At 41.4% G+C, this 26,016-nt stretch overlaps 1 protein-coding gene across 1 annotated transcript in view; it reads right to left on the bottom strand.

Moving 5' to 3' along the window:
- LOC149287940 (polymeric immunoglobulin receptor-like) overlaps positions 1 to 23,038 on the bottom strand; it is an 82,245-nt gene extending 59,207 nt beyond the window's left edge. Inside the window, exons 1-9 of the mRNA XM_089492289.1 lie at positions 22,993 to 23,038; positions 22,165 to 22,506; positions 20,998 to 21,327; positions 13,874 to 14,200; positions 13,381 to 13,704; positions 8,501 to 8,558; positions 7,602 to 7,726; positions 1,423 to 1,548; positions 813 to 835 (exon numbers count right to left, since the gene is read on the bottom strand). Of these exons, the coding sequence (XP_089348415.1) occupies positions 813 to 835; positions 1,423 to 1,548; positions 7,602 to 7,726; positions 8,501 to 8,558; positions 13,381 to 13,704; positions 13,874 to 14,200; positions 20,998 to 21,327; positions 22,165 to 22,506; positions 22,993 to 23,038 (1,701 nt within the window). The remainder of the gene's footprint in view (positions 1 to 812; positions 836 to 1,422; positions 1,549 to 7,601; positions 7,727 to 8,500; positions 8,559 to 13,380; positions 13,705 to 13,873; positions 14,201 to 20,997; positions 21,328 to 22,164; positions 22,507 to 22,992) is intronic.
- Positions 23,039 to 26,016: the final 2,978 nt, after the last annotated feature.

Raw genomic sequence — 26,016 nt, 5'->3', positions numbered from 1 at the left:
ATGATATTTCACATTTAAATTCAACTCTTGCTTTTCAGCATGGGTAATTTTTTGTACTCCAAATGCAGCTCCAATCAATTTGGGGTGTACATTTTAGTGTAATGCTATGGTTCACTTGAGACAAGGTCCATGCTTACACCTCCCATTGTGATGACTTCCACACATACAATATTGAAGTTTACTTAAATTGCTATATATTAGTATGACATTCATGCTTACCCTATTGAGAGTAATCAAATAGAAATTTTAACTTTGAAACTCTTAACCTTTTTGTATATTTACGTCTGTAAAAATGATTGCAGTTTCACATTTATGGCTAATATAATGCATTGATTAAAGAGGAACATCTAGCAAGTTTGGTCGTAGCTACAATCAGTGATGTCTGGATACTGCATAAAATATCTTAGGGTTGTAGTTTAGAAACAAAAGCCTTATTATTCTGTGTCATCATTTGGTTTCTCATCATGGTAAATCAGGAACGAAGAATAACTTAGCTCTTCCTTGGAGGATGCCTGCAAAATGAACGGGTATTTTAAATGAAACAGGTTTGACAATTTATATCCATGGTTCATGTTTAGCAATGATAACCTATTACATTTGTTGTGTGTACTAGGCTCCTTAAGGTTAAGTCTTGCACAAGAAGATTATGCATTGTGCACATGAACAGTATACGTCTACACAACTAACAGGCACTCTTCAGCTGTGTGCACCGACGTACTGTGGAAGGCAGTCAACCTAGACATCAAATTTCCAGTCTGCTATATTATTTTCTCATTGATTCATTTCTTAAAGTCTGCAAACCATTATCTTACCCGTTTGTTGGTCTTTGGTCCATCTGAAACACCAAACACAACAGTTCCATAGTTGAGAAAATACAGAAGAAACAATTATTAGCAAAAATTAACCAGTGGCATACTTTAAGTAATCAAAAACAGATATAAATCAGTGATATCTCTGACGCTTACAACAACATACTTTCTTTATGTGGACATCATACTCTAGCTTAAAGTATACTATTTTTGTAAGTGATCTTTAAGAAACACTGTCATATTAAATGTAAAACTTTAATGTAAATTTTAAAAATATAGAGAGACATGAGCTGGGAAATGGTGTAAAATGAAAGGAAAATGATTAAAAGTAGGTAAAAAATGCTAAAATATGTGTTCAAGATTTGGTATTACTTTAGAAAATATCTTCAAAAGTGACATTTTAAACACATTTAAATTTCTTTGCATTAATAATTTTAATTCCATATTTTTAATAAAATCCAAATATTATAATATATAATCCTACACTATGGACAGCTCTCCTCAACTAAGCATTTTGATATGTGATGTGTGTCTAAAATTGTCTTAACATGTTTTTGTATATCAAGCACATTGGAATGTGTTAATTAAAAATATATATGAACACATCTCCTACCCTGGACGACACTGATATCTGTCTCCTGTGCATCATCGGCTACTGGATTATCCTTGCCAATGTATGAACATTTGTCAAAGTCAGTCATGCTTATATTGGTCCTATAGCTTCCAACAGATACCAGTTCTGTAGCACAAAAAGCATTCATTATATTGTAGCAATGAAAAAATGCGTAAAACATAAAAATAACAAGTACGCATAAGAGTTAGTTGTTTCTAAAAGAATACACAAAAAGCACTTTTGAGCATCAACAAAATATAAGATACCATTTTTGGAGGTACTACTTGCTCATTAACTGTCAGATCACTTGTTATCATTAAGATGACCTTAGCGAACACACAACTTGTTAAGTTTAATACGTTGTCCGTTTGCACAGATCTCCCATAATGAGCGGGGCCCCCAACAAAACAAATGAAAGCAAATCTTTGAAATTGTATTAACATTTGTTCAATCATTTGCCACTTTTTGGCACCATTACAATCTGTCTTTGATGAGGTAAAGTGGGAAGGGACTGTCTAGAAGGGTACATATAAATGATTGCTAGGTATATGCATACAAAACAATCACAATAGTTCCCAAAAAGTTATTTTTGGGCTGTTTTTCAATTTTATAATGCAAATTTAGGACTTAATTCTTTAAATGTGTTTCCCAGTTTTATATTAAGTAGTGCCTTAGTAATACACGTATACTACCAACAAAAACTTTTTTCTTTAGACAGCACATAATAATAAATCAGCAGGCAAAATTGAGGTTAAACTAGGCATTGGACCGTGTGCACAGTATGTTTTTAGTTCACGTTTGTTACCAGAAATTGTTGGTGTATTGTTTTTTTCCCCCTAGGGCAGCATCTCTTTGGAAATGTAATGTGATTTACACCGGTCCACCTTCTCGTGCAGGGTTACGGCAGGCGGGAGTAATGCTGGCATAAGTTACAGTGGCTTGTTACCATATGTTTTAATAATATTTTAACCCCTTGATGACAATTGCCGGTCCGGGCACGTCACCGAAAATCGTGACGATTATGACAATTGACGTGCCAGGACCGGCACGTCTTTAAACGGGTGAAAAAATCGATCCGTGATCGATTTTTTCACTCAAACGGTGTTGCTCTAATGCCTCGACATCGAGGCATTGAGCAACACCAAAAAAAACATTCCCGGCCCCCCCCGATCGCTCCTAGGAGCAAATAAAAAAACATGTTTGAAAGACTGCACGTCTTTCAAACATGGCGGCGCCCGCCGCCGAAAAACGGGTTTAGGAAGCGATCGCGAGTCGCTTCCTTTGCTTAGCTGGTGTTGCTAAGATGCCTCAGTATCGAGGCATCTTTGCAACACCTGTTTAGCAAAGGAAGCGACTCGCGATCGCTTCCTAAATGCTCAACTTACCTTCCCGGTGCCGGCGTCTTCGAAACACATGCGGTGTTTCAAGATGGCGGCGCCCATCAAGCCGGGGGCGGAGCCTGCTGTCATCATCGGGGGGGGGGGTGTTGCTGGATGTCATGGACATCCAGTGAATAACACCCCTAGTGGTCAGATCACTCATAAGAGTGATCATGATCTGATAAATCAAAGGCAATGTTTTCTAAACATTGCCTTTGATCAGTATTGGATCTGCCTCCCTCCTTCACTTGCTTCTAGTGAGGGAGAGAGACAGATCAGTGTGTTTTTAGGTATTCTCAATAATATATATTATTATTGATCCAAAGGCTCTTATAAGAGCCACCCATTTAATATTAACCCCTTCATTGCCATTGATCACTGCATAAACAGTGATCTTGCATAGTGGCAATTGTTTTTGGGGTTCTTTTTTTTTACATTTTTTTTTACTTTTTATTTTTTTTTGTACTTTTTTTTAGGGTTTTTTTAATTTTTTTTATTAGAGCCATTAACCCTTTCCTTCCCTACTATTTTTGCTGCAATTGTTGCCATGCAGCGGTATACGGCTGAGGAGGCATGTTCCAAATTTGGCCCTTTTGCCCCCAAACAATCTGACAAACCCATGCATGTGGGGTATCAATGTACTCAGGAGATGTTGCTGAACACATATCGTGTTGTGTGACAGTGACATATACCAGGAGCTGTAATTTTACACCTGAAGTACAAAGTATGTTTAAAAAACAGCAAAAACAATTACTATCACAAACTTTGACAAGGGTTGGTGGTAGGATTAGTGCATGGAAAGGGTTAAACTATCAGCATCTAAAATACCCTGGGGTGTCTAGTTTTCAAAAATATATGGTTTGGTGGAGTAAATTTAATTTGCTGGCTTCAAAGATGCCCCAAATACCACATGGAGACAGAATTACCAGATTCAGAGAAAAATGGTTTTGAAATAGCAAAACGCTACTTGTACTTATTGCCCCATAACGTGTAGAAGAAAGCAAAAAAACATAAAAACATTGGGTATTTCTAAACTCGGGACAAATAGTAGAATCTATTTAGCAGGTTTTTTCAGTAGTTTTTTATGATGAATAAAAGATTTTTCAAATAAAAGTGAGAAATTTTTTTTTTTTTTCAATTTTTCGTCATATTTTATTATTTTTATTATAGAAAATTACATCATATATAAAAAATTATGGTGTCTGAAGAAAGCCCTTCTTGTCCTGAAAAAAACTATATATAACTTGTGTGGGTTTAGTAAATGGGTTAAGAGAAAATTACAGCTAAACACAAACACCGCAGAAACGATAAAACAGCCATTGTCACGAAGGGTACAAAAAATAGAATCAGCCTTTGTCACGAAGGGGTTAAAGCGGTCTTATGAACAAAAGTTTGAAGTGGTGTTTACAACTTTATTGACGTTTACAAGGTGTTATTGCTTGACACAGATCAAGTGTAATAGCAATCTAAATGCCGTTTTGTCACAGTGTATAAGAAAAGATCTAATAAAGCGCTGTGGCCACACACATCCTAACTAAATTACGGTCTCCTGTGAAATTGTGCACGGTCATGCCTCTGCTGCTGCTAGTTGTTTACAATACTGTACAATCAAGATGTCTGTGTCTGGCAGAGCTTGTACAATCAAGATGTCTGAGCTTGCCCTGTGCCATGCCTTGTCACTGTTGCTTATCTGGGGAATCAATCCTTCTGTTTTTCTAATACTGAGGAAAATTTTGCCCTGTACAATCATGAGCAATCTGGATGTGTCTGGTAGACTTGTGAATTTAGAGTTGTACGAATTTAGCGGAAATTGACTTTTTTTTACATTCATACGAATCTCCGAAAAACAAGGGCGATCCCTGATAAAACTTCATCTAATTTCCCTGCTCTAGATTAGTTATCTCTCCCTCTCACACATTTTCTGGGACGGTTACCAGTAAGTACAAAATGTTGCTTATCTGGGGTCACACAGGCTTAAACAATCTACGATTAGCATTTTTGGGAGCATTACCAGAAAATGTGGTTAAGGTTCAAAGTGTGCTGCTTCTTAAAAAATAGCAAATGGAAACCCCACAAGAAACAATCAAGGACAGGTTGCAAAAGGTTACCTACAGCACAAAAAGGCTATAGTTAGCAGATAATTCTAAAATTAAACTTTTAATAATAGCTTTAAAAATCTCAACCAAAACACCAACTTCAGAGTTATGTTTATATTAGGGAGGTGCAAAGATCAGTAAAAGAAAAATAAAGATCTCAGAGGTTCTATGGACCGTAAGGTTCTTCTGTTGGGAGGCTGTTCCACATATCCACCACCATCTTATTAAAGTAAGTCTTCCTTACATTGGGTAACTTTTTCACATTAACTAATAGAAAAATCTCAGGAGGAGCATACACAAATGACAATTAATCTTTAAGTATCTGTAAGGAAATATGTGCATTAATCTACCTCTACTTACAAGCAAGGATTATATTATAATTTAAAGCAGCATCTATTGCAGGCACGGTGTTTGTGCACTACACATTCCTCCCCTGCACTAGTGGGTTTTCTTTTAATGCAGCAGGACACTTTCTCACATACTGTCAGCATGGTCTCTGCATCTGCCAAGAAATCAGTGGACTTAAGAAACAGTTAGAGAAGGTAATTGAGCAGGTGAGGGGGAAGATACAAGGCAAGGGCACAGACAGGACAGCGGGACAGAGAAAGGGCCTTTTTGGCCCCCCGAATTTTGTTTCTGAATTTTAAAAAACAAAACAAAATGTGTTGCCTGAAAACAAATCAGACAAAAAGAGAACAAAAAAAAAATGGTCTGAAATGATTTTGCACTTCATGAACAAATCTAGTGTTTGACTGGCTCAATGTCCTACCTTACTCTGGGGGATGAACTATTATTATTATTATTTACTGTTTTATATATGTCATCATATTCTATAGTACTGTACAATGGGTAAACAGAACATAACAAGTTGTATATAACATAACACTTTAAATTATAGAAACAACAGGTAAGGATGGCCCTGCTCAAACAAGCTTACCATTTACAGGATTTTTATTGTTATTGTTCTTTTTTCTAATATTGAAGGGAGGAATTCACAGTTGTACCATATGGTTGGATGTGTCTGTGTGTCCATGCCTTACTTATGTTCTACCCTTCCTCTGCTGCTGAGGCTCAATCTGTCGCAGCTGTGACTGCTGCAACCCCTGCAACCTCTTTTTCCTGTTTAGAAAATAGTTTAGAAAAGGCCCTTCTGCACCAATCCAGGTCAGAAGGGCCCTTTTTAAACTATTTTGAACTGGCACGGGGAGACAGCCAGAGAGAAAGCTGCAGGAGCAGTGAGAGGTAAGCAGGGGTGGGCGGGAGGTGGGATATATGTAGTTGTATGTATGTATATATATATGTGTGTGTGTACTTGTGTGTGTGAGACCATGGATGTGTGCTTGTGTGTGTGTGTTAGAGCAGTGATGTGTACTTGTGTGTGTGAGCACGGATGTGTATTTGTGTGTGAGCATGGATATGTATCTGTGTATGTGAGCATGGATGTGCAATTGTGTATCATCCCAGAGGACCCTATAGGCACACCTACCCATAGCCTTGACACTCGATATGACTGATGTACCTACCTTGGACCCTGAGGAGCCCATGCAAATTGGGGTACTCCGAACTACACTGTCCCTTAAAGAAAAGACTAGAAGGCGGAATAATGGCTTATGCTTTTATTGTGGTAAGAAGGGGCACTTTAGCACATACTGCTCTACACGTCCACCTCAGCCTTAAGTTCTTCGTATTGGGACTATGTTTGTCCGCCCTGACGCCTCTTCACATCACTCTGTGGGGCATAAAGGCTGGTGCAATGGATTCCTATGATGACTCCCTAACTGGTAGTGAATCTGACCTGGAGGATTATATTACAAGAGGTCACTCTGTACACGTACATTTGAGGAGGGGGTACTGTCAGGATTCGGCCCCAGCCCTGCAAACTGCCAGGCGTGGCCACCCCTTTAAGAGGTCCGAATGAAGTTGAATTCTTCACAGCTTGCTGTTTGGTTAACTGGTATGAATAAACCCTGCCTCCCTCACCTAATCAACAGGCTTTATATCCCTGCCTCTCAGTAACGCAGTGAGTTCATTATGCTTTGTTTCTTTCATACCTGACTCTGGATTTGACTCTTGGATTTACCTGCCTGTTACCTGTTTGACCTGGGCTACTTCTTGGATTTACCTCTTTTGTTTGCTACCAAACCCAAACCCTTTTATATTGTTACCTGGACTGTTCTAACCTTATACTCCCCAGCATTCTGCTTCCTACTCTGCTATTTATCTGTTTTGTTTAAATACATATATTCAAACGTTCAACTTTTGTCTCATCTGTGAAGAGTTTCCATCACTGTGCGTTCTTCTCTCCTGCGCTCTGGACTCCAACATCCAGTAAGGGCTGAGATATGATGAGCCTCACAGTGCATGAGCATGGATGTGTATGTGCGTGAGCAAGAATGAGTACGTGCGTGAGCATGGATGTGTACGTGCGTGAGCATAGATGTGTACGTGTGTTTATGTGAGAGCATGGATGTGTACGTGTGTGAGCATGCATGTGTAAGTGGGGTGAGATGGAGTGCATGTTTAATTTGTGTAAGTGTGTTTACATATGTTGTATGTTGAAGTTGGGGGGGGCATGTTGTCCAAAGAGATCAAAAGAAATATGCGTACTTTGTATGATTTGTGGTAAGTCTAAAATACAATGGAATATCTTGCTTTCATATCGACCATTTACAAGACATAAAAATACACAAAACTTTGTACTTGCCTGTATTTTTCCTCTTTCTTAGTCTAACAATAATGAATATAGCTAAAGCCACCAGAACAGCAACACATATGGATAAACTGACAGCAAGAACTGAGCTGGAATTGGTCTTCTCCAAGTCCTCGGAACTGGGAACAGATTCATATATGTATATGTTACATATAAATATGTGTGTGTACAGGAACACAGCTTGCAAAGAAACATCATACCACAAAGTATTTGAAAATACAATGTTTCCTCTTTGCTTTCAAATGTTTAATTAACATCACAGTAATCATCAAACAATGAATTAAAAAAAAACAACAACCTGCAATTTAAGCCTCGCTAATGAAGAATGCATATTAAGGTACTTGGTAAATATTTTGATATGCATTCTTCAACCTGTTAAGAAAATGGACTTACCTTTAAGAAGTCATGTTTTGGAGCCCCTGTTGTTTGCTTAAAACAGCCAGTTAGTGGCAGTAAATCACCCCCATTTAAGTCTACGAGAGCACTTTCTGTGCATGCTCATGGAGGTCTTATTAGACTCCCATAGAACTCTTGCTGGGCCAGAGCTGGAGCTGGCTGGTGCTGAGACTACCATGTTTAGGCAGGCAGCAGGTAATGTGTTTAACATTACCTTACACTTATACCATGCATTCTTAAATTTCTGCAATGTAATAACTGCTTTCATCGGTGAATGATTCCTGAGCAACATAAATGTATGAACTGTATGTTCACTGATACAAATTAAAAGACATAGATACCCATAGTAGAACATATATATATATATATAGATAGATAGATAGATAGATAGATAGATAGATAGATAGATAGATAGATAGATAGATAGATAGATAGATATTGTCATTCTTCTTTTTAACAATGGATTTATTTTTAATCAAGGTAAGCAATTGTGATACCTGGAAGAAACTATGCCTCGTTTAGCATCTCTTGACTGGCGGACAGCTGTGTTGATTTCTAGAGGGATAAAATGGTTTCAAAAATACAGAATGTGCAAATAACATATGTGTGTGAAAGCAGAGTATGCGTATTATCAGGATATTCCTAGTATTAAGCATGTTTTCCAAGTCTTTTACATTTTTATAATTAGGTTTTGAAAACTCTTAGAAAGTAAAAGAGCAATTTGCATTTATTTAGTGCTCTAAAAATAACGCTGCAGCCAGATGTTAGCTGTTCTTCAATAGGAAATCGCACAATGCCATATCCACTTGGCGTTTTTCTGTTTGGCGTTTTTTCAGTCCTCTTTGGCGTTTTTCTGCTTTTTTGGGCTCTGTGGCAGTTTTTCAAAATCGCAGCATGTTGACACTCTGGCGTTTTTTGCAAGGAAATCTTGGCGTTTTTCTCCAATAGAAGTCAATGGGAGAGGAAAAACGCCATGAAAAAGCCATGTGGGTTTATTGCCTTGGCGTTTTTTATGGCGTTTTTTTCCACAGTTACAATGCAGAGGATGGACCCAGTATCTGTGTGTCCTACGAGAAATAGGCGGGAAACAAACTGTTTCACACAAAACAAAGTTCATATTGAATTTTACACCATTTGGAACAAACATGCCATTACAAACAAACATACCCAACTGGATCCTGCCTGCCAAAAGCAACAGCAAACAATTTGCACCATCATTTGGGGCCAATCTTCCTAGAGGAAGCATGCCTTACAAACCACAGAAAAGAGACAAAAGGGTCCGCCGGGGCGTGTTTAAGTAGAACTCTACCAAGAAAATGACATCAGGAGGGGGCAGATACTTGCCATTTATCCTAATCCCTTTTAGCTGGGTGACAATTCTAACGTGTAAAGGCTGGAAAAACTGCCTAAGGTCAAAAAAGCAATTTCCACAGAAAGGCTAAAACGCCAGAAAAAACTCCAGAAAAAACGCCAAAACGCAGGAGAATGCAGTGGCAGTTTTCTTGGCGTTTTTTCTGGCGTTTTTCATCAAAAAAAAAATGCAGGACAAAAACCCATGTGGAAACCTAGCCTATGTCAGTAATTAAAGTGTAATTGGTAAATTTGTGAATAATTCTCAAGAAAGGAATGAAAAGGAAGGTTTTATTCCATTTGAACTGGATTACTACTATAATAAAAATAAGATATAATACAACAATAAGAAAAGAAAAATCTCCCTCCATTTAAAAACAAAAGCTTCTGTACTTCAACATGAATTAGCATAGGTTTGAGGGGGCACACTAACATGCTTACCCTAGGCAGACAGACACTAACATGCATATCCAGACAGACACACACTAACATGCTTAATCCAACCAGGCAGACACAAAGATGCATACACAAGCATACACACCCAAACAGACACGAACATACATATCCAGATACACACTAAAATACCCAGGCAGACATACACTCACATACATACTCAGGCAGTCACTAACATGCATACCCAGATACACGCACAAACATGCATACCCATGCACACACAAACATAAATACCCAGGCACACACTAACTTGCATCCCCAGGCAGACACACACTCACATGCATACTCAGGCAGGCATTAACATGCATACCCAGGTACACACACAAACATGCATACCCATGCACATACAAACATGCATACCCATGCACATAAAAACATGCATTCCCAGGCACACACTAACATGCATCCCCAGGGAGACATACTAACATACCAAGAAACACATATACATGAACACTAACGTACATACCCAGACAGACACACACAGCTCATTTATTACATGAAGCTTCAGCCTGTGCTTGATACAGCTCTTGTTAATCGTCTCCTCCTGGACGTTAGGGAGTCCCAGGACTTGCCTCTTTATCCCTACTCCCTGAGCTAGCCCCATCTATCTTAGGGGATGGCAATTGCCCCCTGGATCCGCCTGGATCCATTTGTTAGACCATTTGTTCTGTATGGGGCCCCAAAGCTTCTGATAGTGGCCCTGCAGGTGAGGAGCAGGTGGCATTGCCAAGGTATATCCCTGAAGTTTCTTTTGTTGACTTACCCTCACTCAGTTTATGCAGTTATTTATTGGAGATGATCATTAAGGGGAGTGACTAATTATTACGCTGCCCAGTTCATTGGCATTGGCCTAAACCTTACAAGTGATCTTAAATAGATCACATTTTTTAAAATTGTATCTTTAATATTTTTCAAACTTATTCGTTGCCATTTGGTCACCGAAGGAAGCACATGGAGAGAAATCATCTGCAGAACATTATTGATTCATCTTTTTATCAATGTAACATATGTAGTTCAGACATCCAGCAAAGAGGAGAAAGAGAAGATGCCAAAAGTAGGGGGTGAAAAAGTGCATGACAGAACTTAAACATGTGAGATTATTGTTTTGTGTTTTCTTTCTTATTCCAGGTTAACATACATTCCCTAAAATGCTTGGAACATAAAACATATCGGGGAAAAACAAAAACATCTGTTCTTGTAAGATTTGTGGTTTCTGTGGGCACACTTGGGGAGTGCAGGGTTCCCTTGGCTCTGATATAAACCTGTGCACTGATGCAGCGGGTTTAGTGGGCTTCTGTGCTTTCTTTAATGGCAAGTGGTGTGCAGGTTTTTGGCCTAATGGCTCTTATGAAGAATTTGTCATTTTTGGGGCTATTCCCCATAGTGCTGGTGGTTGAACTTTGGGGTGATGGTCAGTCCAAAAAACAGGTGCAGTTCTGGTGCGATAGTTTGGGTTTAGTGCAGGCAATCAACAGGCACTTAGCTTTGCAATATCTGCTGATGACTCTTGTCTTTAAGGTGGCACACATGCCAGGGGTCAATAACAGAGTTGCTGATGCTTTTTCTCATCTGCAGTGGGATTTATTTAAGCTGGGCCCCAGGAGGGTTGGATGAGTGTTTCTCGCCCAGGTAGGTATGCCATTGGGCAGTTGTTGAGGCGGCTGGTGACGGATACCTGGTCCTTTATTGACAACATGTGGAGAGAGTGTCTAGAGTGGTCAGGTCAGCCAATCGATCCCAATAAAAGAGCAGAGGCTTTGTTGATGTGGGTTATGTTTATTCTATTGGTGTGTCAGTGGCGGGAGTCAACCTGTAATATTGGCCTTATCATTGTGGTGTAGAATGAGGGACACATGAGATGTTACCAAGGGGCCACTGGTAAAACAGGCGCTCAGTCTTGTGACAGCCGGTATCTATTTCATTGCTAGTTAAGTTTATTAGGGTTTTAGGTTCTGTTCGGTTTATTCATAGCTGCCTTTTTTGGCCTTTTTCAGGGCCTTGTGTATAGGAGAGTTGGTCAGACCTAGCAAAGGTGTGCAGCCCTGGATGCTGAAGCGTGACGATAGCAGAGGATTTCGGGTTAATTTTTGAGAACTGCCAGGTAGTTAAGTTTGGCCAAAATTTAGTCTCATTGATTATTTAAGATCCCACCATCAATCATTGCCCGTTCGTGGGGATGGGTCAATGTTATCAAGATCTTGTCATTTTAGGTTGGCGTTGCGCAGTCTTAATTATTATGCATTTTAATGTTTACTGGGCAGTAAGGCGGGCTAAAGTTTGCCCCTAGCGTGAGGCCATCAAAATTTTAATCTCAACGTAGCTTAGAACATAAGGGATCAAAAATCTATTATAGCATAGCTATTTCAACTAATGTACTTCAATAATACAATAATAGTAATCAATATAAAAAAATATATAAATTAATAATAATAATAGTAGATTAAGTAATCAAAAATGCGTGACTTTTTCTATACTGTATTACTTTAAAGGCATTCATCTCATTATAAATAAGTAGAACTGTTATCTTCCAGAATATCCATGATCCTAATTCTAACACCTATATACAACGTGTTTCTTCGTATAGGTATTAAACATAATATAAAATGCTTTAAAATTCAACTTAATTCTCTTAATTGGAAAATGATGTACAAATTTGCCAAATATATTGCTAGATAGATAGATGGTTTGATATAGATTAAAGAATTAAGTAAATACATATTGTTTTTCATGCTTGCTCTCAAGATATACCGTATTGGCTTGAATATAGGCCGCACTTTTTTCCTCCACTTTAAGTCTTTAAAGTGCGGCCTATATTCGGGGTCTAGCGCCCGACGCCCGGGACATGCAGTTCCGGGCGCCGGGCAGGCAGCAGGGTTAGGATACAGATCCCCCACAGCGGTGCAGGGGACCCGTATCCTACTCTCTGATACGCTCAGACAGCCTCCCCTGCCAGCACTTCCCACGGGGGGAGTGCTGGCACGGGAGATTGTCTAAGCGCATTGTGCAGACGTTCACCAGCACAATGCGTTTTACCTCTGCCCCCAAGACTTACCAGAGCAGACTCCCGGGTGTCTTGCGGGGCCGGCGGGGGACACCTACGCAATACGCGTATACAACTTCCGGTGCCGGCACATCCGCTGAGTCCCGGCACCGGAAGTTGTATACGCGTATTGCGTAGATGTCCCCCGCCGGCCCCGCAAGACACCCGGGAGTCTGCTCTGGTAAGTCGGGGGGGGGGATAGTGGCAGCATATCTCGGGGGGAGGAGGACAGTGGCAGCATATGTCGGGGGGGAGGACAGTGGCAGCATATCTCGGGGGGGGACAGTGGCAGCTTATCTCGGGGGGGGGTAGGGGCAGCATATCTCGGGTGGGGGAGAGTGGCAGCATATCCCGGGGGGGGGGGAGACAGAGTGGCAGCATGTCTATTAAAAAAAAAAATTCTTTAAAAAAGCACCAAACTTTTAGGGTCTTTTTAGGGCCTATACACGGGGGCGGCCTATATCCGAGCCAATACGGTAATAATATGACCAGTTTGGGTAAAGCATTGTTCTTAGTTCTTCTTCATACACTTACCTTTTTCCTCTGCTTCCCCAACGATCAGACGTACTGGCAGGCTCTCACCAAACCTCCCTAATTTTCTTACTCCACACCAGTACCACCCTTCATCCTTCTTGGTTACGGCAATTATGTTTAGTACCAACTCCTGAGTATCGCAGGTCACACTCAAACCGCTCTGTTCCTCATTCTCAGAGGTCACTGGGTCACAGCCAAAATTGCTCCACTTGCACCAGTACTTCTGGTAGGAGGTGTACTTGCATGGATAAGAGCAGGGGATCCGGGCTTGTTTTCCAGCTGGTACAAAGAATGTTTTATTTCCTGCCAAACTATCAGAATTCCCTGTTTTGTAATAAAAAAACAACAAAGAAACAAACAAGCATTAGAAAAACCAAGATTTGCTTTGAAGAACATCTTAAGGTGCAAGCAAGTTTAAATGAATGTATGTACATACAAAAAAGATGGTTCCATAGGTTTCATCACTGAACAGTATAAAACAAATGGCTCGCACCTTCTACAATTTCAACCTGCACAGTAGATGTCTGGTCATTTCCACCATCCGTCAACACACACCAGTACCATCCAGCATCTTCCTTTGTCAACTGATTCATTAGAACCTGCATAGTTCCATTTGCTGGGTCATCATGAATTACTATTCTTCCTTCAAATGTGTCCTGGACAAACCCATCTGTCTTTATGATTGGGTCACAGCTGGTGTCTCCCCACCTGCACCAGAACTTGATGGTATAATTTTTTTTTGGATTGTAGTTACACTGAGCAGATATTGATCCTCCCAAACTAGTAGTCAGTACTCTGGATCCCTGTAGAATATCAGTTTCTAGAGTAAAAATGAAAAAAAAAAAATGAAAACATACAATTTTTTTTACTTACTAATTAAGGTAAACATATCTTCCCATTCAATGCATTATGTAATACCATTGTATGTTCCTGAAAGAATATTTAATTTGTGAGTTGCCGTCAAAAACAGGCTCAAGTTACTTTTGGCCACAAAACTATTTTTGTACTACCTATTTGCCTTGAACTTACTACTTAGCCCTTCGCGCTGTTCTACGCTACCGTCTCTGCATAGTGGGTGCATCAACTGTGTTGTGCACGGTCCCGCATATCAATTACTGTATATTAGCTTGCTCAGTATAACAGTAGAATAAGTGAAATGTCACATATTTATAAAAATTACATTTTTTGAGTTACATCAGTTATTTAAACTATTTGTGAAAGTTCAGCTTAGTGAATTCACAGTGCATTATGGAAAGCCCACGTCAATTCGTTTTTTCTGTAGGAATGGCAGTTGGAGTTGGAGCTGCATAATGTACAGCTAATGTGGAGAGAGTTCCTCAGTTCTAGTCTCCAATCTAACAGTGATATATATAAAGCCAGCTGGTTTAGAAAATACATCTCATTGCCTTTGGTGCAAAAATCCAAAAATGTAATGCAGAGCAAAAGAGGTAGCTGCCTGGGCATTGGCTTTTTATAGGCCCACGCAGCTGCCCCTTAGGCCCTCTTAACAGCCACCACGGTCCAGTCACAGTCCAGCAGGCACAGAATCCACAGATCTCTCCTAACGCTTTCTGTGCACTCCTGTTGGTGGAGAACACCAGGATATAACATCATAACACAGCAGCCAGCAGCAGGTCACACACAGACTGCAGAGGAAGCGTTGATGGCGAGTTCTGTGCTAGTAGCTTCACAGACCTCCACCCCCATTTAGGTACAGCTGAGCTGGGAGGAGCATGTGGGATCCTTACCCAGGCCCCATTATGCTCAAAGAAACTATGTTTACAGACAAGGTTGTACTTGTGCCAGTACTTGCTCTGTAACATTTCTGTTGAGAACCTGGATTTTATTAAGACACGGAGGCTTTGTATTATGCTTTACTCTTTCTTTAATTCCCAACAGCAGCAAAGAGATATAAACAAAAAAACCACATAGCATCAGCCAATAAGCAGATAGCGCCTCCAATATCATCACGCCCAGTCCCATAATCGTCCTCTTTCTTTGCTGCTCCCTCAGACAGCTAAGTACCGATTTTTTGCTCTCACTGTATTGTATTATATTATTGTATTATTCATAATTTTGTATTCTAGTTATTATTTGGTGTTATCAATGTCTTTTGTCTTATGTTTTTTTGTGGATTCCTGATTTTCCTTTTCAGTTAGTATTGTAGTACTTTCCGTTATTTATATTTTTTCTTCTTAAGTTTTGCCCTCTTCTCGGTGTTCTTACCTTGTGTTTTCCTTTGTATTTTTCCTGTCAGCGTCTCTTCTGAGGTGCTGTTGTCCTCTTCTGCCCGTTCGCGGCATTTTTCATCCTGTTGCGGCTCTTCGGCGTGTCATTCTCGTCTACGCCGTCGCGTCTTCTTTCTTTTTGCGGCCCGCTGAGGCGGCCGCGCATGCGCGGTTGTGCCGCGGCGGCCATCTTTGTGTCTGGCAATAGGTCTTACGCGGTTTTTCTCTTTGATCTCCCGTAACGGCCTTTTTCTCCTTACGCGGCGGCCATTTTAGGTTCGTTTCGCGCAGTTTTTTGCTGACAGTGGTTCTCTGGCTCTGCCTCTCCGTGTGTGCTGTTGTTTTAAGGGTTATTTCACCCTTCTACATTCTCCATACTTTTTTTCTTTCAGGTTTGTTCCTGGTTATTTTATTATGCAGTGTTCTGGTGGCGATCTCCCTTATGGGGCTTCTGCTTCCCCTGCTGTCCCTACTAGCAATGTGGCCAGGGATGATCATTTGGTTTCCTCTGAGGAATTCCAATTAATGATGGACACTACTATGTCCAAGTCCATTAATCAGGCCTTAGTTCAGGCTGTGGGGGCTATGTCATCCTCCATATCTCAATCTATTGCCCAGGCTTTTGCTCAAGCCCAGGGCCCCGGCCTTATTCAGCATGGGGTTTCGTCTGCAGGACATTCTGTGCCCCGTTTGGCTGGGCGTAAAGCCTCTGCCAAGACAAAGCACTTGTCTCCCTCACTGATTGATGTCAGGGTCTCCCCTGCTGTTATGGACAGTTCTCATGCTGTCACAGATGGCGCGTATGCACCGCGCAATAGTGCCTCTGACCGGGCTAAATCGGTCAGGAAATGGAAAAGGGCGCGTGCCCTGGTTGAGTCCTCTGATTCAGAGGCCAGTGATGGTGAGGAGGTCCAGTCTATGGATTCTTACAGGGATCCTTTGGACGGTGCTGACTCCGATGAGTCTGATATTCCCCCTCCAATTTCAGATACCCTTCCTACTGTGCCTGTTAAGCAGGCTTTGGGTGTTAGAGGTTTAGAGGCTCAGGGTCCTCTGCTAGATCCTCAGGGTTTGCCCCTATTTGATCCGGATGATCTTCGCCATCCTCGTTCTGCGGAGTGGGAGCCCCCCGCTCACATTGCTAATTACCTGGCTGCTCGTATTCGTACTCCTTTATCTAAGGAGACTAGGAATAAACTGAGAGCCGAATGCCCACGGCCGATTGTTCCCGATGGGGTCTGTAAGACTCCCGAGGTAGACCCTCAGATTATTCAATTTCTTGGGAAGACTGGATGGAAACCCCGTAAGGGTCTTGAGTTTTCCCTTAAAAATTGCCAGGACAGGGTTTTGGATTCTCTTGGGCCCGTCACCAAGTTGTACGAGCTATTGGAGGCCGCCAAAATGGGTGATCAGCCTTTGGACGTTGATACCGCTTTAGGGTGGGTTCAGCGTTTGGTGTGCCTGCTGGGGAACGCTAATTCCGCCCTGGCGATTGAGCGTCGGAAGGCCATTCTCCTCAAAATAGAGCCTAAATTGGTGAATATGGCTGATAATGAGCCTGGCCCTTCGGCCAAGGGTATGTTATTCGGTGATTCTTTTATCAAGAATCTGGGGTCTTTTGTGAAGACTTTCACAGCCTTGGATAAGGCTCAAAGCTCTATGAAGCGTGTTTTTACGCCTAAGGTTTTTGGCGGGGCCGGCAGAGCTAGGGGCCGTCTGTCCGGCCGTGGATTTCGCGGTTCATTCCGCCAGAATCGAGGCTCCTTCCCCAGTAGATCGGTGTATGCCGAACCCAAGACCATTCCGTTCTTCCCCTCCAGAGGACGACCATGGCAGTCTCACGCTTCCAGAGGAACCTTTCCAGGGAAAAGACCCTACGGTAAGTACCCGGTTTCACTGTTTTTCCCATGTAAAAGTGGGGGGCAGGTTGGCTCTGTTTGCTCATGTATGGCATGTTGTGACACAAGATGCTTGGGTTTTGGAAGCCGTGCAGGCTTATCGTTTGGAATGGGCAACCATTCCTTTCCAGGTGGCTCCTGCGAGGCCGTTTGTGTTTCCGGCAAAGGATCGAGAGATGATCTCTGCAGAGGTTGCAGAAATGGTGGACAAAGGGGCCATTCAGGAGGTTCCCTGGGATACCCCAGGATTCGTCAGCAACCTTTTTCTTGTTTCCAAGAAAGGAGGTGGAGTACGTCCTGTGATCAATCTACGGCCTTTGAATTCCTTCCTAGTGTATCGTCACTTCAAGATGGAAGGTATCCATTGTCTTCGGGATCTGTTGCTCCCGTCAGATTGGATGGTCAAGTTGGACCTAAAGGACGCATACTTTTCGATCCCCATAGCCGTCGAAGACAGGGATTTTCTTCAGTTCACATGGCTCGGGAAAAAGTGGAGGTTCACGTGCCTCCCGTTCGGCCTCTCATCCGCCCCGTGGTGTTTTACCAAAGTTCTGAAACCAGTGCGCAGTCGAGGTGTTCGGCTTATCATATACCTCGACGATATTTTGATCATGTCCCATTCGGAGGCACTCCTCAAGATTCATCTCGGTTGGACGGTATCCTTACTGCAGAATCTGGGTTTCCTGATCAATTGGGAAAAACCCATCCTGACTCCCGCTCAATCCATCGAATTCCTGGGTTTTCGTGTGGATGCAGTCCTGCAGACGCTGCAGCTTCCTCGTGCGAAGGTGGTAGCTATCAGGAAGGAGATTCGACGAATACTGCGTCTTCCATTGATTTCCCTGCGGCTCCTGGCTCGCATGTTAGGGCTTCTTTCCTCGTCCATTCAAGCCATCTTCCCAGGACCGTTGCATTACCGAGCGCTGCAGCGTGTGAAGGCGGCTCATCTGAAACAGGGCTTCTCTTACGAAACCAAGATAGCGCTGGATGCGGAGGCCAAGGAGGAATTGATGTGGTGGCTTCTTCATATGGACGCGTGGAATGGGAGAGCGATATGCGGACCGGTACCAGACCTGGTCATAGAGTCAGACGCAAGCTTACGCGGTTGGGGCGCGCGTTGCGGGAACGTCTCTACAGGTGGTCGATGGTCTCCAGACGAGTCCTTCCTCCACATCAACTGCCTGGAATTGTTGGCGGGTTCATTCGCGGTACGCAGCCTGTCTCCCGCTCAGGCTTCTTGTTCCATCCTCCTCAAGATGGACAACATCTCTGCGGTTCGTTACATCAACCATCTGGGAGGTACCAAATCGAGGGCTTTGGCGATTCTGGCACGGGATTTTTGGCCCTTTTGCCTTCGCAACAACATCTCTGTGGTAGCAGAATATATTCCCGGTCTCTCCAATGCCACGGCGGATTGGAATTCCAGGTATCTTCGGGATGCGAGCGATTGGCGTCTTCATCCGGATCTGTTCTATCGGATCAACGACATTTGGGGTCCCTTACATACCGATCTTTTTGCATCCCGTCTCAACGCCCAACTTCCTTGGTTCATCAGTTGGAGACCGGATCCGGACGCCCTGGCTACGGATGCGTTCCTTCAAGACTGGTCTCAGGGCAGGCATTATGCATTTCCGCCTTTCAACATGATTGCCAGGACCCTTCTTCATCTCCGGACCCGAGGGGACACTCTGGTGTTGATCACCCCGTTTTGGCAGTCTCAACCGTGGTTCCCTCAATTGCTGGAGATGTCCATAGACGCGCCTCGGTTGCTCCCGGACCGTCCGGACATTCTGACGGACCCGGAGGGGAATCTGCACGGCTTGGTGTGCTCCGGTTCTCTTCGTCTGATGGTTTGGCTACTTTCCTGGGACCGTGGTCTTTCCCTGGTGTTCCGCAATCAACTCTCCGCCTTATGGCGAATGCATGGGCGCCTGGTACCAGAAGAGCTTATTGTTCGGCATGGGGTTCCTGGTCTAAGTGGTGCGTGGGAAGACACGTGGATCCCGTATCTGCTCCTTTGAATGATATCCTTGGATTCCTCACTATGCTCTTTGAAGAAGGGAAAGCGTATCGTACAGTGAATGTGTTTAGGTCGGCTATTTCGGCTGGCCATGTTCCTTTTGAGGGTGTTCCCATTGGGCGTCACCCATTTGTTTGTCGTCTTCTTAAGGGTATTCGTTTTTCTCGTCCTCCTGCTTCACGCTATACGTCCTTCTGGGATGTTACTCTGGTCTTGGATTTCTTGGATCAGTGGGGTCCTGATGAGGATTTATCTTTGCAGCAGTTGTCGGCTAAATTGGTTACTTTATTTTGTTTGATCTCGTGCAAGCGGGTTTCCGATGTTAGGGCATTGGATATCACTGCTCGTTCCTTCGTGCCGGAGGGTGTACGGTTTGATATTTCTCGCCGTACCAAGACTTCTATTTCGTCAGTTTTTTATCCGGCTTTTCCTGATCGTCCCCGGCTTTGTCCTGTGAGGTGTCTCCATGCTTATGAGGATCGTACCGCTTCTCTTAGGGGTGTCGATGTTGCTCCTTTGTTCCTATCGTTTCGTTCACCTCATCTTCCTGTTTCTACTGTCTCTCTCGCTCGCTGGGTCAAGTGGTTACTGGCTCAGGCTGGTGTAGATGTCTCCGTTTTCGCACCTCATTCTGTCTGAGGTGCTTTGGCTTCTAAAGCTTCCTCTTTAGGGTGTCGTTTGGAGGATATTATGAAGGCGGCTGACTGGTCATCTGAATCTACATTCCGTAATTTTTATTTTCGGCCCGTTCAACATTTTGCTTTACGTGTAGTTCATCAGCTTTGAACTAGCATAATACGAAGCCTCCGTGTCTTAATAAAATGACCAGATTTTACTATTTCATGACGTAAAGTCATGATTTTATTAATGACACGGAGGCGAGTATTATTCCCTCCCTCCCATTCCCTCGTGTTTTTCCAGGTGTTTATGTGGTATCTCTCATGAGGTAAGTCTATTGTTTGACGGTGGTGATTTCTTTCTAATGATGTGTATTGTTTCCTTTATTGCAGTGTGTTATTATTAGTATTTTACATTTCTGCATTTGTTTCATTCTTTTTAGACCTGGATTGTGTTTCGGGCCTGTTTTACCGTATGTTTTTCCATTTTCCAGCCTGAAGCATCGGTATGGAGTTTTCTTCTGTTCCTGTTTTGCGGTTGTTGAGGAGTTGTTCGTGTTTTTCGTCTTCGGGATCTTCGGTTCCAGCAAGAAAGAGGAGGATTATGGGACTGGGCGTGATGATATTGGAGGCGCTATCTGCTTATTGGCTGATGCTATGTGGTTTTTTTGTTTATATCTCTTTGCTGCTGTTGGGAATTAAAGAAAGAGTAAAGCATAATACTTGCCTCCGTGTCATTAATAAAATCATGACTTTACGTCATGAAATAGTAAAATCTGGTAATTTTTATGCGCATATATTTTAATACATTTCATAAAAGTAAATACTTGTATAGACTTCCTGTAGATTCTCACCTTCGTTAATCCTCAGATCAAAAACAGTGGAGTCTCCACCTCCTCCATAGTTTCCAAATCCGCATGAATAGAGTCCAGAGTCTTCCTTTCTTAACTGAATAAGTTTTACAGTGAAACTCCCTGCCTCCTTTCCACTGCTCAACATGATTCTTCCTTGGTATTCGGCTGCCATGTTCCCTGTACTATCAACAATGTTTGTACAGCCACTTTTGCCAATCTTACACAGGTACTTCCTAAGGGATGCATATTGGTCACCGATGTCACACAAAAATGTCACTGTGCTCCTCAACTGACCATAAACAAGTTGTGCCCCTGCTGGAATGGTTGAATCTGCATGAAAAGAAAATATCTTTAGAAATGAATCTCTGCCCTAGCACAAAAGCATTTAAAAAAAAAATCTAATTATGGTTATGTAATATGTGCCATCACGAGCAGTGGTGCAATACAGTAATACATTGCAGAATGTTATTAAGAATTGAAAATCCATCTTTAAAGGGGTTAGCTTGCAGGTTCTTGCATACTAATGCTCATAAAAACATATATTCACTGATATACAACTTAAAATTCAAGTTTAATGCTAGGGCATGCAAGATAAATCGCAATTTGTTAATAAAAAAAACCCTCAGCTACTCTAAAACCCCTAACTGGGGCATTAACAATGGGGGTAGGTAGTATTTTTTCTATGTAATGTTATTGCCTCTGAAAAGCATTCATGTGACTTTTCTGCGTATTCGGATGGGGTAGGGTTTATCACCCAATCCCATGTGGCATGCAATGAACTTTGGGTCTTCTGTAGTTTTAATTATCATATTTTAACCTTCCCATCCCATAGGTAATGAGTTGAGAGGAGGCGTTGTTGGGCTCTATACCCCACATTTGGTTTATTTGCCTCCACCCAGAGTGGCGAAAGAAGGGGAATGACCATCAGCCTTTCCTTGTTAACATAGTTGGCTAGAGGACCTCTATCACATTTAAAAAAATAATTTACTGTTTTTAAATGTACACATTTCTTTATTGGGAGGGGGGTTGGTGAGACCTACGTCACCTTGCGTTCTCCACACATGTTTTATTTTTTAACTTAACTCTACTGCAGTTATGTGTATGCAAATCTAGTGCTTATAATAAAACCTGTCTATCTGTTATAACTGTAATTTCTTCAAGACATGCCTTGAGTTACAGCCAAGCTGATCACTGCAGTAAGGCCGTTTGTAACGCTGCCAATGCCACATCGATAGGTGCCTATATTGCTTAGTTGCAGCCCAGAAATCTCCACCGTGATTGAACCCTCATTGTTATTGTCAATTATTGTTGCACGGCCTTTGAAGTCTTCTGCCACGTAATTGTTGGTGGATACAATGGTGTCACAGCTTCTATGACGTCCTCCTTCCCGACAAAAGAACTTTCGTTCATACTTATTGGCTTTTGTCAAAGTAGAATAGAAGCATTTGATAGTCACTGATCCGTCCACTAATCCTGTCACCTCTTTTGGCCCAACTAGTTGCTGAGACTCTGGATAAAAAATAAACATAGGAAATCCAGACACATCAGACATATATTTGTATTCATTTATAATTAAACTCCAAAACATATTCCATTAGTTTAATAGACTCTTGTTAATTGTTACATAATTAGAGATCAACACTTTAATCCAACCTAAGCATTTTCGCCTAGTTTTATTTTTCTTGTAAATGTAGACAGCATTTATTTCAAATATTTATTGAATTAACCCTAATACTGTAATCCCTAGGTCTCCTTGCATGGTAGCATATATGGCATTGAAGGGGTAGATTAGAGTCCCAAATTTGCCAAGGAGTGCCACTACATTTTAAAACTGTTCTAGAACTGCGGAAATTGTTGGTTAACATAATTTATCCCAGGTTTACCCATGTCAATATTAACGGAAATCATTTTGTGTAATTAGAGACTGGTTGAGTACATAGATAACATTTCTTGGCTGTGTCCTTTTCTTTCATTTGGTTACTTTGGCAGACTTACCAGAGTTCTGAAGAATTAACAAGGAAATGAACACAAAGAAAAACATTGTGGTCAATGTTTAGTTTCACAGCAAAAACAGAAAACAGAGTCCAGTTCTTCTTCCTTTTTCCCAATAATTAAGCCTGCAGTAATAAAAAGATATAGTCATTAAGGTACGGGTAATACAGATAGAAAACTGTGTTCCTTGTGTCGGAAAAGTCACAATATGGGACAACAGGTCCTTACTTGAGTGGTAACAAGAATATTTCCATGACAAAACATAGCACGCTACTGTGTCTTTGTCAAAGTAGTCATTAATTCAGGGCCCTCTCACGAATCTACACCTGGCCCTTACTCTCATTATACTTCTTACATTATTTACAAAAGCAAGAAAGGAAGCACCAGTAAGAGTGTTAAGAACATTATTTCCTGAGATGAGACACAAGACTCCTACACTTATGGCTGCCAAAGGTGGCATGTTGGATTATCAATATTTCTAGAGGTAGCTAATGAAGTCATGAAGCCAAGACAATGTACAGTATATCATAGAGTATATATATGGAATATAAGCAATACATGTCCAATTTTTTATGCTTCACATAGGTGGCTTTAAAAAGTATGAATTTATATGCTTTTTTTAGGGTGTGATTTAGCCTGTTGATAGTAGAGCCACATTTACCCTGCCGTTCATTAAAAATGAATACAGACTAAGTGATACTTTGATGAACCTTAAACATAATGTGATCATTGCCATTAAACCATCTCTGCTTTAAGGAATACTGAACGTGACCAAAAACTGCATACACAAAATAAATTTCTGGTAAGGCCCCATCCTGCCCCTGCCTCCAACCCTGCCCCTGGCCAAATTTTGGGGTTGAGTAACCTAAACACAAAAAATATATACTGTCATTGGGACCATTGGGAAATGTTATGTGATTCCACATCAAAAGTTGTCCTGCTAAAGAAGACAACGCAAATCTCTTTACGCTCTTTCCCCACTAACTTAATATACTATTGTTTCAGTCTTAGTAAAGAGAAACTGCACTCTTTTAGTTTATATTTTTAGTGTGTAAAAAGTATATTAGCGAAATCAATAAACATTGTATCCACAGAATATTTCATCTCCATTCCAGGATAATTTTATGGCAGGCTTATTAACACGCTGTAATTATTTAATATAAATTGCTGTTAAGCGATAATATTTCTTTAATGTTAATCAGGCTTTTAGCTCATAGTCCAAGAACCCAAAAATATTGCAGATTATACGTAGCAAGGTCTCAATTTTAATGTAATTTAATCAGTCTGTCTTACTTCTGTGTGTATGCTCTGGTCACAAATATTTATCAGAACCCCGTTTTATGTTTGACTCCTTGCCCATCCATTGCTTTTCTATTCTCTAAATGTGTATTATAGGTAACTGTTAGTAGGTATGAGAGATGTAATTGTATTGTAGCATTTCAAGATCAAAGGATCAGCCTTGGTATATAAAATATAAGTTTATTCTTGTTCACTTCTTAATAAGATTGGTCCTACAGCAAAAGTAGGTCCAGGTCTCGATAACCACCAGCACTTTATGGTCAAATCTGGAGAATTAATGAACAGGGATAGTTCGGGCCTGCAGCCTAAAAAGGGCAATGAAAACTGAATAATATATTACACTATTACCAGGAATGTCTGCGTTGGGAAGTCCCCTGGACACTGTACTTCCTTGTACGCCATCCAAGTACTAATGCCTTACTTTGTTCGATTGAATAGTTTTCTCAGGTACAGCCACTGGTTGGCAAACCAAAAGGTTAATCTTAGGCAAAACGTAATCTTGCTGATTTACCTCTTTTAAAAAGGGACCATATCTCTATATATACAGAGAAGCAAGAATGATTTTGAAGGAAAGGTATCTCTTGACTTTCCTGTTCCTTAAATGTAACTGTATCAGTACTATGTAAAACACTCTACTTAGCTGCTTGTATCCACCCCTGGCAGGGTTTAGTGGGCCCTAAAATCTGTAGGTGCATGTGCAATCTCAACCACGTGTGCACTTTAGACCTGGCAGTGGGAGAGCCACTTCTAAGGGAACAATTTCTTATTTCTCAGTAAAAAGGCATGAGTCACACAATGTTTATTTGCTTAAACAAAAGAATAGAATTTTATTGCAGATAAGAACCACTTGCCCTAGCTTGTCTGCCCAATTTTCCTGCTTCAAAACTGTCTCATCTTAAGGATCTTCAGGATAGCCGTATGGCTATATATGCATGTGTAAATTAATTAATTTTTTCCTTTCAGCTGGAAGGCTTCTCTGCATTTAGCATCTAAATAAGGTTCAACCTTTAATAACAAGGTTAAGTGGCAATAAACAATTTAAGCCTACATGTCTCTATTTTATGTGATTTTGGGATTATCAGTGGGGTCACTAGGGGGCTACTGGGGCTAAAGCCTTCATATATGAGTCACCATTTCAGGCTATGGGCCTGCACCAGTGTCATATGTAAGGGGGGGGGGTGTCTGGGGTGTCACTCACCGGCGGGGGGTGCCTCAATTGCCTCCCAGGCTGGTCCCAAATTGTTCACAAAGGGCCAGTCCGACTCGATGTCGGTGGACGTGGGATCAAATGTGAACAGTGTGTGTAAAAATGCGTACTAGTGCATATGTGAGTTATGGGATTAGAGGAGGTAAAGATAATAGATAAAGATAATAATAATAACAAAAACAAGATAGATAGGAGAAATATAATGATATGGACCAGATGTGGGGCATATGTGAGTTACAGAAATAGAGAAGTTTAAGATAATAAAAATAGTAGATGAAAATAATAATAAGAGGATATAAAAGAGGAGATGTGGGGGGCAATGGGAGAGATAAAGAGAAAGAAGAAAAGCTTTCTTCTTTCTCTTTATCCCTCCCCTTTCTCCCCACATAAAGACGAGAGGAGAGATAATGAGAGATGGAGAGAAAGGGGAGAGATAATGAAAAGTAGGATGGATAATGAAAAAGGAGAAAGATAAAAAGATGTAAAGGAGATCATGAGAAAAAGGAGAGATAAAATGAAAT

The sequence above is a fragment of the Sceloporus occidentalis genome, unplaced genomic scaffold, assembly GCF_023333645.1.
Source record: "Sceloporus occidentalis isolate IW3139 unplaced genomic scaffold, rSceOcc1.0.p SCAF_55, whole genome shotgun sequence".
NCBI lineage: Eukaryota > Metazoa > Chordata > Lepidosauria > Squamata > Phrynosomatidae > Sceloporus > Sceloporus occidentalis.
The sequence above is the reverse complement of the archived record's forward strand: the minus strand, read 5'-3'. Positions and strand labels throughout refer to the sequence as shown.